Source organism: Mastigoproctus giganteus, chromosome 3 (genome assembly GCF_048544385.1).
Source record: "Mastigoproctus giganteus isolate SK-2022 chromosome 3, ASM4854438v1, whole genome shotgun sequence".
Lineage (NCBI taxonomy): Eukaryota > Metazoa > Arthropoda > Arachnida > Uropygi > Thelyphonidae > Mastigoproctus > Mastigoproctus giganteus.
Window position 1 is genome coordinate 163,579,288 of NC_143577.1, and position 13,926 is coordinate 163,593,213.

At 37.7% G+C, this 13,926-nt stretch overlaps 1 protein-coding gene across 1 annotated transcript in view; it reads right to left on the bottom strand.

The window, feature by feature from the left end:
* atl (atlastin GTPase) overlaps positions 1-8,633 on the bottom strand; it is a 346,856-nt gene extending 338,223 nt beyond the window's left edge. Inside the window, exon 1 of the mRNA XM_090369474.1 lies at positions 8,340-8,633. Coding sequence (XP_090225600.1) covers positions 8,340-8,397 — 58 coding nt within the window. The 5' untranslated portion in view covers positions 8,398-8,633. The remainder of the gene's footprint in view (positions 1-8,339) is intronic.
* Positions 8,634-13,926: the final 5,293 nt, after the last annotated feature.

Here is a 13,926-nt window from a genome sequence, read left to right on the forward strand (position 1 = left end):
TAAATCGCTTTCAAGTATTTCAGTGAAGGCTTTTAATAAGCATTTGCAGTCTATCACTGTAATTAATTTCCCTTGCAGTTGAAGTGATACTGTCGAGACTTTCTTTACAGCAATTGACATGATTGTTGATGGGTTTATTATTATTATTAGCCATATTGTGCAAGGAAACCTGAGGCTTATGCTGCACCGGCCAAAAAAAAAAAAAATTTTCTGAATTACTCCGAGCGAGAGCGAAGGAAATCACCAAGAAAGAGAAGAATGATGATATCCAGCTCAGGACCCTGGGTGTGCTAAGCCCATACCAGATGTATGGGCTTGGCCATACAACTCAAACCCCATACCCTGGGGTTGAGTTGAATAACTACAAAGAATTAAATAATAAAATAACTATTATAACCCATGTCACTCACAAAAGCAGTGGATCAAAAATAAACTTCCACAAGGAAACAAATCAATACTAATCGTTGCTTAGAAAGTAGAAACAATAGACAAACATTTCCTCATTCCATCCATGTCTCATATATTGACTAATGAAACAAAAGAATAAATAAATAAACCACGCCTACCTTGCCATCACAAAGGTTGCAGCTGTCAGAAAGGCACAATCACCAAGGATTGCAGAGACTAACTCTGAAAGCACTTAAGCATTTAATGCCTATGAAAAGCAAAGGCGGTTTAATTAAATCATGCCACTATCTTCCTTTTATCAAAATTTCTCACTCACTCCTAATATAATATAACTATAAATTAAAAATGAGTTGTCTAAGGGGAAAAGAAAACCCAATGAGAGAAATTAAGGAATAAGATTTCATCGGGTATGGTTGAACTTTGGAGGGCCACAAACCATTGTAATACCCATGATTTTTTTGCCCCATTGAGAACCTCTCATATAGTGCAAAGAAACCACAGGCTTTATTGGCACAAAAAAAAAAAAAAAAACAGCCAAGTAAATAAAAACATAAATTATATGCTTCCCTCTTCACACAGGTAAGTATCCAGTAGTTGAGGCTGCCAATTTATTCAAACTGCCAGCTTCAACTACCTGTAAGGGCAACTTGTATCAAAGACTCACTAGCTAAAAGAAAAAAACTTTCTACAATCTTTCTAAACCTCAAACCCATTTTTTAAAATATATGATCACTAGTTCTAGAATTTAGAATAGTGATAATTCCACCTTCATTCATTTTACTAATCCCTCTCAGAGCCTTATATAAACCTCAGTTGGGTCATCTCTCAGCTATCTTTTTCTGCTCTATTTGACCAGCCAGCTCTGCATCATCCTCCTCCTGCAATATTTTCTTAAAAGGTATGTATGTGTTCATGGCTTTGTGATTTTTGCTTTAAAAGTATTCCATAATTCAAATATATTTGCCATCTCTCAGCAATCCACCCAGTTCATTGTTGTGATGTCTTAAACTGTCAAAGTCCCTTCTTCTTCTAAAGGTGTAGGCAGGAAGAAATTCCTTCTTCCTGCCTACACTTTTAACTACTGCAACATCAGGCCTGACGTAGCCCAGTGGTTAGGAGCAAGAGTGCATAGCATGCATTCCTTGAGTAGACCGGGGTTCAAGCCCGGGACTACTAAATACGATAAATATTTGTATTGACAATTTATCGTAAATTCTACTGACTTGGTTGTCGTGCCGGAGTATAAACAGGAAATTTATCATCTTTCTTCGTCTTCCAACTGACAATTGCATGATCATTTCCTAACAATGGTTCCTATACTTTAAGCCTTGTGATGTCATCTGATTCTTTAGTAATGATGCAGTCAAGAATATCCTTTCCCCTAATACTTTCTCTAACATGCTGGTACAAATAATAATAATCTAGTTCAGCGTTTTTCAAACTGTTCTGACTGCAACCAACTGTTGTTATTTGGTTTTTAGGAGCATTAGCAACTAAGGCCATATTGCTCCGGGAATATGCGGTGGTCATTCCCTGACCTTTCCGCATCCTCCGTATTTGGTGGTGATGGGCTCAAACCCCAGTCTAATCAAGAAGTGTGTGCTAGTACTGCTGCTCCTTCCCACCCGGCTACGGAGGCGCCTGCGACCAACTGTAGGAACCACACTTTGTATTGTGACCCAGTACACGTGTGATAAATTAGAGACAAACTTTGTGTGAGTTATTATGTTCGTTTATTCATTACTGACCAATGCTACATATTTGTTATGGGTGGTACATATATATAATTGCATATATACATTTTTATGAAGAAATAAATTTATTAACATTAGGAAAAAGTAAAAATAAATAAAATATTTTAACGAGAAATTGTAAAATTAACAAAAATGCACTGCACAGTAATATAAAAACCAATATACATATAGGTTTTTATTTAATTAGATGGATGTGCTTGATTGTTCATAAGTAGTTGATTCCCCTTGGGAATGCAAGAAGACAATGCTACATTCATATCTGGTGCAGCGTTGAGCCTGTTTCTTTCTTTCGTTTTTAATTGAGTTAGTGTTGAAAATCCTAGTTCCCACAAATAAGTAGTCGTAAAAGGTAATAGTACCAAAATAGCTTTTTTACTTAAAAGTGGAAATTCTCCTTTAACCTTAATGCAAAATGATGACAAACTTAATTTCTCAAGATCATTCTGTGTAAATGAACTACTAAGATGCAGCAATTCAGTCTTCTCTTCTGGTATCAAGTTCAACTCGATTATTGACTCAGGACTTTGAAAAGTAAATGGATTTTTTTATCCAAAGGCTTTTCTTTGGATAAAAAATCTCCCTGGAAAATAATTAAAACTCTGAGACAGAAGTGAAATGTGACAATATCTCTAGTTTTAATCTCCTTAAAATATCTTCATTGACGATTTTCTCCTCCGTTTGTTGTAACAATATTGGAAACATATAATAGGTAGGTCAATGACTTTAAAGTCTTGTTTGCTGTAACCTTAACATCTTCTAGACCCTTTCAATATATTCAATATGTTGGAATATATTACCATTCTTTCCTTGAAGTTAAGTTCAACTCATTAAGAATATCAAAATGTCAGTTAAGTAAGCCAATTTGATAACGCAAATATCATCCTCAAAAAGTTGTGCCAAGTGATTGTTTCTTTCCACTAAAAAGATATGAATCTTATTTCTGAGTTCATACACCCTTCTAAGTACTCACCTCGTGACACCCAACGAACTTCTGTGTGATAGTGGCTATGTTCGGCTCCAATCTCTGAACAGAATATTTTAAATATTCTACTATTTAATGAGTTTCCTTTGATGAAATTCACAATCTTAACTTTTTTTTAATACATCATTAAGATTCATCGAAATTCCCTTTGATACCAAACTTGTCGATGTATAAAACAGCAATTCCACATAGCGCTGTTATCAGTTGCCTCAAAATCTTTTAATAACTCCACTATGTTTTCCGGTCATATTTGCCGCTCCACTTGTAATTCCCTTGCAGTTTTTTAAGTTTAATTTATACTGCTCAACAAGAGACTTTTCTAATTTAGCAAATATATCTGAGCCAGTTGTATATGAAGTCAAATTTAAACAACTTAGCAAATTCTCCACAAAATCATCTTGCCGCTCATATCTGACATAAACTAAAAGTGTAGCATAATTTGCAATATCGGCGCTCTCGTCCAGCTGTATTGCAAAATCTATGCCAGACTGCAGTTACGTAATAAGCATTGCTTCTAAATGTTCTGTAATTGAACTAATTCTACGTGATACTGTATCGTCACTGAAAGTACAACTGTTAATTTTTCAGCTGATTTGTCATCAAACACAGTATGCACAACATCCATACAGGACAGAAGAATAACTTTTTCAGCAAATGTGTGAGGCAGTTTCTCTTTTGCCATACGATATGCAACAAGATATGATGACAATAAAGCTTTCTCATTAACACTTGTAAAACGAGTAAAAACCTGTGCTGGTAACTGTAAATCTTGTTTCTTTTGTTGAAAATATTCTAAGGGCTCATTCACAAGTCCACGGTGCTGTTTTTTCCAAATCTTTTTAGTTTTGAGGATTTCAAACTCACATTGGCAAGAATATCATTACAGATTATACACTGAGGCCTGTCATTTTCATATGAATCCACCCATTTTATAAAACCAAATTTTAAATATTCTTCATTATAGAATCTTGAATTTAATTTGACCTTTTTATCAGGTGTTTGTAGAAATTACATTTTCAGATGTACCATTTGAACTTGATGCTGTTTCTGTTCCTTCATTGTTCTTTTTCCTAATAATAAAACAGTCCATTTCAAGGGTAATTTCTTGTTGTCAATTTATATGTTAGGGTGCTGCGATCTATAAAGTGTAGCAGTTAAATTAAAGTAAAAGAAGTTAAATAAAAAAGTAAAGAATTAAATTGTAGAAATTAAATTTTTAAAAATTATACAACACAAACCCATGCCCCAGCAATGCTCTCTGGCCAGCATCCTTATCTCGCCCAGCAATGCTCTCTGGCCAGCATCCTTATCTCGCCAGTGCCTTTGCTGGTTTTCCGGAGAACTCCAGGGCCATACTGGGAACTCCGCTCTCTCCCCTATTCCCATAGCAGTTAATCCCATAGCAATACAGCATTAAGTACAATATAAGGAACAGCTCTATCAGTACAATGCAATACCTTTTTCGATTTATAATTTAACTCTTAATACAGACAAAAGTAACACCATTTTCTTTATGATAAACCTTCCACATCATTACGAGTACATAATGTAATTCGAAACTGAAAAACTGGTCTCCAGAGAATATAAAAAAAAAAAAGTGTAAAAAAAAATTAACTGCTTTCAGAAAAGTTTTATTTTATAAGCTGTATTCCAAACATTCCTGTGCATTTTTTCTGTTAGTCATGACCCATTTTATTTATTTCGTGACCTACAGTTCGAAAAACCCAGATCTAGTTTATTTTAAAAAGTTTCTCCCCATTGTGAATTCCCCCCCCCACTTATTCCAATCAATCTGAGGCAGATTAAAGCACCCATAATAAGACACTGATGCTTGCTTGCTATTCCATCTGCATGCAACTCTTGTCATATTCTTTGCAATCTTCTGGTCTGTATATTACTTCCACTCTCATTGTTCCTTTGCTTCCAACTAATTACACCATGCATATTCTATACTGTCAGACATAACTTCAGACTCAGCAAAAACTCTTTTCATGGTTAGGCTGCTTTTGATAAGAAGCATGACCCCTCCACCCCTTCTATCTTCCCTAAATACATTATACATACTGTAGTGGAGCTCGTCACCACCAATTTTCAGGTGGCACCATGTTTCTGTTAGCCTTATTTTATCAGCATTAGTTGTCCTAACTAGGAGTTCAAATTCAGCCATTTTATTAACAATACTCCTGACATTACTGTAAACACAGTTGAGACTAAATAATCTTTTATAGTTTACTACCCTGACACTCCCCTTGAAGTTATTTAGGTTTGTATCCCAAGCTCTATCCTCCCTCTCATTTGAAACATTGCTACCCTTAGAACATCTTCAGCTGTTGTGGCAACAAACAAAAATTCATGAGACAAGTACAAGCATTACTTTGACTCATATGATCAGATAAACACGGATCTATATTACCCTTCTCCCCCATAACTAGCAGTTTCCCTGAAAACTTAGTGTATCTTCAATGATACTGACAAAAATCCTTGCAGCACCTTGGTTCAAATGAATACCATCTGTACAAAACAGATTCCTACTATATACAAATGTATGCCATGATGATAAAAATTCCCTCAAGTCTTGAATTAATCCACAAGGCTTTCAGCATATATTCTCTCCTATCACATCTGGGCAGAATTGTAGACAAATACAATAAGTCAGACAATAAATGGATGCTGAGGTTTGGAAAAGCAGGGGTAATGCTTTGCAGCTACCAATGTTTGCTATACTCATTAATAGTTTTATTCTTATATAAAAACAAAATTACTCATTTTATGTACTACTACTTTTAGAGAAAGTATTTAGTTATTTTATAAATTTTATATTGTTTTTAATTGTGATATAAAATTCTCTGAACTTGTGAAATCAATACTAATTTTTATATAAAAAAAAAAAAAGTTGGACACAATGGCATAACTATGCTGATGCAGGCCATAAAGACCATTAGGTGAGGGGGGCTAATAATTTATTAATTAAAGAAAAAATCAACTAAATCAATTTGATGCTTATTTGTAGGTGGCACTAAAATCTGTACAAAAGTCTGCTTTTTGATTTCACTTCACATCACTATCATTTGCTTGCTTTGCAAAGACTGTTTATTTAAATTTTTATGATATTCATTATGATACCTGCTTCAAAGAGCTGTAAAATTCCTAGCTTTATGATACAATGGGTCCCAATTATTTTACTGTAGAAATAAAATATTTATTATATTATTTTAAATTGTATGCAGTGGGACCAACTGATGATGTTGCCAACAGCAAATTCTAAATGGGAAGCATTCAAGGAAGTAATCTTGGAAACTACTAGGCTTCTTATCCAACTAAGAAATACTGTTCTAGGTTTAGGCCCAAATGGATGTCAGATGAACTAATGAGACTCTTGGCAGAGAATAAAAATGCATTGAATGCATATAAATTATCAGGCGACAGAAGCCTATGATAGTTATAAGCTAGTCTGTAATCAAGTCACAAAGGAAGTTAGGCAAGCGAAAGCAGATTACGAGAAATCTTTGGCAAATGATGCTAAGAAAAACAGCAAGGACTTCTTTAGTTATATAAACTCTAGAAGGGGATGAATCAAATTGGTCCACTTGATATCGATGGTTTGACTGTTGATGATCCTGCTCAGATAGCTGGTAATCTGAATGTATTTTGCATCAATATTTCACAAAATTCATTTCATACATCCTTGGATGTGTGATTTTTTTTTTTTTTTTTTTTTTTTGGGCTGATGCTACATAAGCTTGCGTTCTTGCATCACATGCCTCGATTACTACTACTACATTGAGCAAACCTTTGTTTTTTGTATTGGAGTTTGTTCAATACTCAATACTTTGTTCAAAGAATGGGGTTGAGTGAAAACCTAAGGTAGTCAAAAAGTATCAATTTACAAATTATTTCAACTTTATTCTGCATGCACATTGCACCAACTGGTAGAACTTGAATGAACTCTTATGAAATAAAGAAAATGCCTCTATTTCCACAAAGGAGCAGTCTTGAGTTCCCACTATAATGTAATGTTTCATTTTAATTCTAGTTCCAAAAGAAATTCCCTAAAAAATATGTAACACAATAAAACAAAAAAGGTACTACTTTTCTCCAGAAAAATTTTTATGAAAATAAAATGCACATGCAACAAGTGAATTGTCATTTCATGGCAACTGACCATAACTTACCTTTTTATTAACTTTCAAAACTGGACAAACTTTTAGAGGGAATGGTTGTGTAAATTTTTTTTGGCTGATGCTACCTAAGCTCATACACTTGCTTTCTTGCATCACATGCCTCTATTACTGCTACTCATTTCTTTCATAGCAAAGAACATCTACAGTACAACTAAAAACAGCTATCACATGTCGTGTTCATTAACAATAACTACCCTCTTATCCCCAATCAAAAAACTGTGGAACAGAGTACATATCATTATCACAATGGCAAACAAAAAATAAACTTGGTAACCCCGCATTAGGTTAACAGTTTAAATGTTCGTTCATCTAAGTGAAATAGTGACCCATTTGTTTTCACTATTGGTTCCTTTCTCCTAGTCTTTTCTCGTACTATCAGACATGGACAGCCTTCCAAATATTAATTCATCGTAAAGATGTGAACATCTACAACAAGCTGTTCTTATATCTCATTAATACTTTGCTTTTTCCAAGTGGATGCCAAATAAACTGACTCCAACTGATCAACAATATGACTAAAACCGAGTGGGACAAGAAATCAAAACCGAGATTGTTATGATCAAGTCGAACCGAACCTGGCTAATAGTCCACTTTAGTTCGAGATAAATATTAGGTATGATTACAATTTGAACGATAGGTATTTGATAAAGTGATGTGACGGTCAATTTCTGGAAACCATATCATAATCTGCACGCCAATTTTACAAACGAATGCGCATGTTTTTGCATTTCGAGTAGCATGATCCTAATTCCCCCAACATGAAAACCACAACCTGTAGCTACTGCCTCAACCTACACTTCTCCAGAAAAAAAAAATAAATAAATAATAACCTATTTTGATTTCATAAAATAATTTAAATGAGTTATTTCATAAACTTCATTCAAATTATATAAACTTCGAATAGTAACGTTCTTCCGCAACTTCTTTGCTATTGCAGTATCAACTTATGTAGGTGTCTCGTGAACGTTTAACGGAAGATATTATCTTAATCTTATTAAAAACACAACTACCTACCACACGAAATTTCTCTGTCTACGAAGTAATCACCTGCAAATCCTGCACTTTCCGCCATACCATTACTACTCCAGACCACACTACTACGTTACGTCAGTTACCTTGAATATGCCACTGATTAAATTCGTTTCACAGAGACACCTGCAGAAATTTGGTGTATTTCTGTGACTTGTTCTCTGTTTTCCATTTTCTTCGACATCTTCCTTTGCAATATAATTACTACTAATAATAATAGATAACTATAATTTCGCTATAGCAGGTTGTACACAAAAACCATATCGTCAGCCAACCTTTCGTTGCATCGACTTGATTTAAATACAATTGCACGCGTCACGTAACGCATGAATAAATCCACTGTGACCGGATTTCCCTCTTTAGAGTATTCGATAAACCTCTACTATGGCTTATGGAACACTCCAAATACATCATGAAAAATAAATAAATATATAAATTAGAAACCTTGATTAGCGAACCATTCGGTAATGATAAGCAGTTATTGAGCCGAACGACTTCCCAGCTTCACGACCATAAGTTAGTTGTAAAGTTTTTCTTTTACAAATTTTCATCCAGTATTCAAATAAATCGACATAGAAACTCTCAGGTCACAGATGTGATCCCTTGATACCTACATAACTCACTTTCCGTACCACATATTCCATACGACTAAATGTCCCTATAAGTGGGAGAAGTGCAGACATTTGCAAGGCCAAATGCAAAACATACGAGACATTATTATTATTATTATTATTATTATCATTATTATTATTATTGCTCTTATATTTTCTCTCCCTGATTGGGGGTTCCACCTCGCTACGGATATTGCTACCAAGTACAAAGGGTAGTTGTTGTTGTTATGTCTGGTGTTACTGTTGGTAGAGGAACTCTCTGACTATCCTACAGGTGTTCACGATTGCGACTTTCTGGAGTTTTTTGTAAGTGTTCTCTGGGAGACCTATTGCTGCAAGGTTGCTATGTAGAGTCTTTGGCACCATACCGGTGGTTGACACGATTATTATTATTATTGTTGTTGTTGTTGTTGTTGTTGTTGTTGTTGTTGTTGTTGTTGTTGCTCTTATATTATTTCTCCCTGATTGGGGGGTTCCACTCCGTGACGGGTACTGCTACCAAGTACACAGGGTGGTTGTAATGTCTGGTGTTACTGTCGGTCGAGGAAATCTCTGACTATCCTACAGGTGTTCAGGATTGCGACTTTATGGAGTTCCTTGTACGTGTTCTCTGAGAGACCTATTGCTGCTAGGCTGTTATGTAGAGTCTTTGGTACCGTACCATACCGGTGGTTGACACGATTATTGGTAGGGTTGATACTTCTTGCATATGCCACATCTCCTTGATCTCATGTCTTAAGTTCGTGTACTTCCTAATTTTTTCCTCATGGGTTTTCTGGACATTGCTAGTGGTCGGCACCGCTATGTCAATCAGGTAGGTAGTCTTTTCCATCTTGTCCACAAGGGTTATGTCCGGTCTGTTGTGCGGGATGGTCTTATCGGCTATTATGGCGCGATTCCAGTACAGCTTGTGGGTTCGGGTCTCTAGTACTGCCTAGGGTTCGTACTTGTAGTATGGTACACGTTCTTTGTAATACAGTTGATCCTGTTGTCCTTGATTGACGAATTTGCTTCAGGTATTTCCTCGCTAGCTTCTGATGTATTATCCTGGCTACCTGGTCGTGTCTATCAGTGTACTCAGTCTGGATGATCATCTTGTACCTTGACGTGTTGGATCGTTTCTGAGGCCAGGTAGCATCGTCGACATATATCATCTGACATACCGGGCACCTTTTATTATTATTATTATTATTATTATTATTATTATTATACTGGTGTGCAAAACTTAAGGACCAGTCAGGTTTTCACCTGTAGCTTCTCATTTGGGGTGGGAAAAGGATACCAAAGCAACCTCGTGTGGTTCAGAAATGAAGAAGGAAACAAGAAGGAAAACAAAACGGTACAGAGGGATTTTATTCAAAAATGGGGACATAGCACTAGCTGCCATGATACAGATGCATCACTGCCAAAGATGGAACAAAGGGAAGAGGTTGTCCTCAGTAGGAAATATGGCCACCCCTAATGTCGATGCAGGCTTTGCACCGCCTGTCCATACTTAGAACAACGTTGTTGATAACTTGTTGCGGTAACATCGTCCATTCCTCTGTCAGCTCCATCTTCAACTGGTCAACAATTTCTTGTGGGTGTGGGCGTGCCACTAGGCGTCTCCCCAAAGCGTCCCATTTGAGTTCGATGGGATTTAGATCGGCGGAACAGGCAGGTCAATCCATACGAACAATGTCCTCAGTTTCCAAAAGCATATGAACAGCTGCAGTGCGATGAGGTGTGGCGCTATCATCCGTAAACACAAACTCGGGGCCAAGGGCACCTCGGAATAGACGCACATGGGGAAGGATTACCTCAGTTCAGTAGCATGCCTGAGCTCAGTGTTGTATGTTATATGTGGATAATTAAAAGTTTCTTAGCAATGTTTCGTATTAATGGATACCAAAGAAGATGGCTGAACTGATAATCTGCTTTCTAGTTACAAGAAATGAACAGGTATTTAGTATTTTGCAATTTTAATTTACCATCGATATACTCCTACTAGAGTAATCGTAACTGAGTCAAATGTAGGGTTGGTGATTCCAAGAACATTCTTTTGTGCAAACGTCATCTGCGAGTCACAGCTCCTGGTCGGGGAAATCCCCAAGGGAGACTTAACCACCTGAATCAAATTCCTCAATCAAGGACAACAGGATCAACTGTATTACTCGGGAGCAATTTTCGACTTTACAAGTTATTTACCTTTGTGCTTGCTGACATTTTGTTATCGTCTTCTAAAGATGTCTAATTTAATGTTTAAGAATTATTACTTATCTAATTCTGCTGTGTACCTATAAGCGTTAACAAATTTACAAATATGTCTGACGAAAGCTCTTCGTCCTCTGATGGAACGCCAGGTGATCTGACTGTTGCACAGGAGTTTGCAGAGGCTAGTCGGAAAGGATTTCAGGAGCCATTTGTACAGCTTGTTAAATTCACGGAGAATGAATTTTCATCTATACAGCAGTCCCAGGGTGGGGCTGCTGTTGACAACGTACAGTCTGATAGAGAACTAGAAAATTTAGTTTTCTAGAACTAGAAACACTAATAATTTAGATTTTGTTCTAGCACTTAAGAATAATCTAATAGATACGCTTAAATCTGGTTCTAACAATGGTAATAGAAGTGAGTGAAACATGGAACACCATGGAGAGAATATTAATTGATCTCATAATGGAAAATGAAAAACTGAAAGCAAAATTAGAATCTCCTGCCCTGCCCACGTCTTCAAATGCAGCTAGCTGTGGTATCGTGGCTGCTTCAAACGTGGGCATAAAGTTAGATCAGGGTGACGTTCCTTCGGTAAGGTAAACAAAACATGTTGTAATTATACGTGCTAATGGTGAGTATGATCTTAAAACGAGCGAGGAGATCAAACCAACTGTATCTAAAAACTTTAAAACAGAATTGAGGCAGGCAAAAATTAATTCCGTACGGGAAGTACGCGAAAAAGGCATAATTATAGAAACAGCATCCAGAAATAATCTAGAAATAATCTCTGAAAATAAATACCAGTAGTTTTCTCTACTAGAGAAGCGTTATTTATTTGAAGTAGTGCAATACCGCTATCTTGTGAAGGCAACCACAATATGAGATACAATTAAAACGCCTTATACGCTGCTTACGTAGTTCAAATTTATGGATTAACTCAGGTGTATTTACACTGATACTATATAGTTAATTATCAAAACCCATAAGAATTATGGGTATTTCATTTTCATTCATTTTCAAAATATATACAGGGTGTGATTCACTACCAGTGCGACAAACTTGCAGGAGGTGTGGGGGGGGGACACAAAGACGAATCGGAATCACATAGCATTGCAGGGTCGGAAATGCCTTTGTCATGCGGTAGAGGACGTTGAACGGGAGGTCGCGTGAACAGCGATCCCGCTGGAAGTCAGCATTTGCGAACCGTTTCTGTTGAAGAAACCAAGTAGCAAAAGTCCTCCAGAGTGGATAATCCGTAGGCTCCAATGATTGGACGTGTTGCAGATGGTATGAACTCATTTGGTTTGTTGACAGTATCCTCCATACAGTGGATTGGGAAATACCCAATCGTTGACCTATCGCTGGGGTACTCGTACTCGAATTGCCTTCTGCAAGACGTAGGACATTCTCCTCATTGTCTGGCATCCTCGTCGTTCGCTCTCGATTCATGGTACCTCTCGTGAAACAACCAGTCTCACGTAACCTTCTGTGCACACGTGCGAAAATCGTATGATGAGGAGCATGCCTGTGCGGGAAACCTTCCTGGTACAAGCGCAGAGCGGCGCGCCCATTACAGTCCGCAGCTCCATACGTGAGGTGCATGTTGGCCAGTTCAACGTTTGAATACTCGTCCATCCTACTGCCTCGGGAATAGGTTCGCAAATGCTGACTTCCAGCGGGATCGCTGTTCACGCGACCTCCCATTCAATGTCCTCTATCGCTGACGAAGGCATTTCGGACCCTGCAATGCTATGCGATTCCGATTCGTCTTTGTGCCCCTACACCTCCTGCAAGTTTGTCGCACTGGTAGTGAATCACCCTGTATATATATTTGTTTTTCTTACATTTCTTACACATGCCCCACAGGTCTAAAACTAAATACATCAAAATTATTGCCCGACCTATTTGGCCCTAGAACAAGTTATCAGTGAACAACTCTCACTCTGTTAAAATTACAAGCTCAAGAAACAGTGATCATCTCATTTCCAAATCTTGTCTTAGCCATTGAAATCCCAGGAAAATAGGTGGCAGGACCCGCCAGAGTACTCTAGCATCAGTGGTACACCTGGACAGCCTCCCTGTGACATGTTGTGGTAACATCGGGTCCCACTAGGGGCTTGGTGGCTAATAGACCGGAGGAACAAAGGGCACAACACATATACAGCACGACCCCCACACACATTCAAATCTCTGGCCTGATACAATGTACATCCGCGGAGATGGGAGAAATCCCAGGAGCTTTTAGACATTAACATACCTTACACATAACTTATGCCTCTGCAGTTTGGTTCCACAAAGCCACCACTGTAGCCAACAAACCTCTTCTCTACACAACCCAAAGAATCATTCTACTTACCATCACCTGCACCTGCTGCATGGTAAGCACCCACACTCTACAGGTTCTGGCAGGGACTCTCCCGCTCGACCTCGAAGTAATCAGAAATGGCATGTTGTACCACCTATCTAAAGGATCCACGCATACCCTCCTGGACTTCACACTTCATCCGGACAACCGAAAACTGGAAAAAGCAAGACTCCAAAGACACCTGTGGCAGGCATGGCAGACCAGATGGACAGCCTTGATGAAGGGGGAGATCACTAAAAAGTTCATCCTGACAGCTGAGAGGTTTTACCCCAGCTCCCAGATCTGGTTCCTCCGAGTACTCCACACGACGTTCCTCCTCATGGGCCATGGTGCATTTAACGCCAAACCTACTTTTGTGCATCCATCACCTACTTTTGGAACCACCCAGGGACCCTCTATG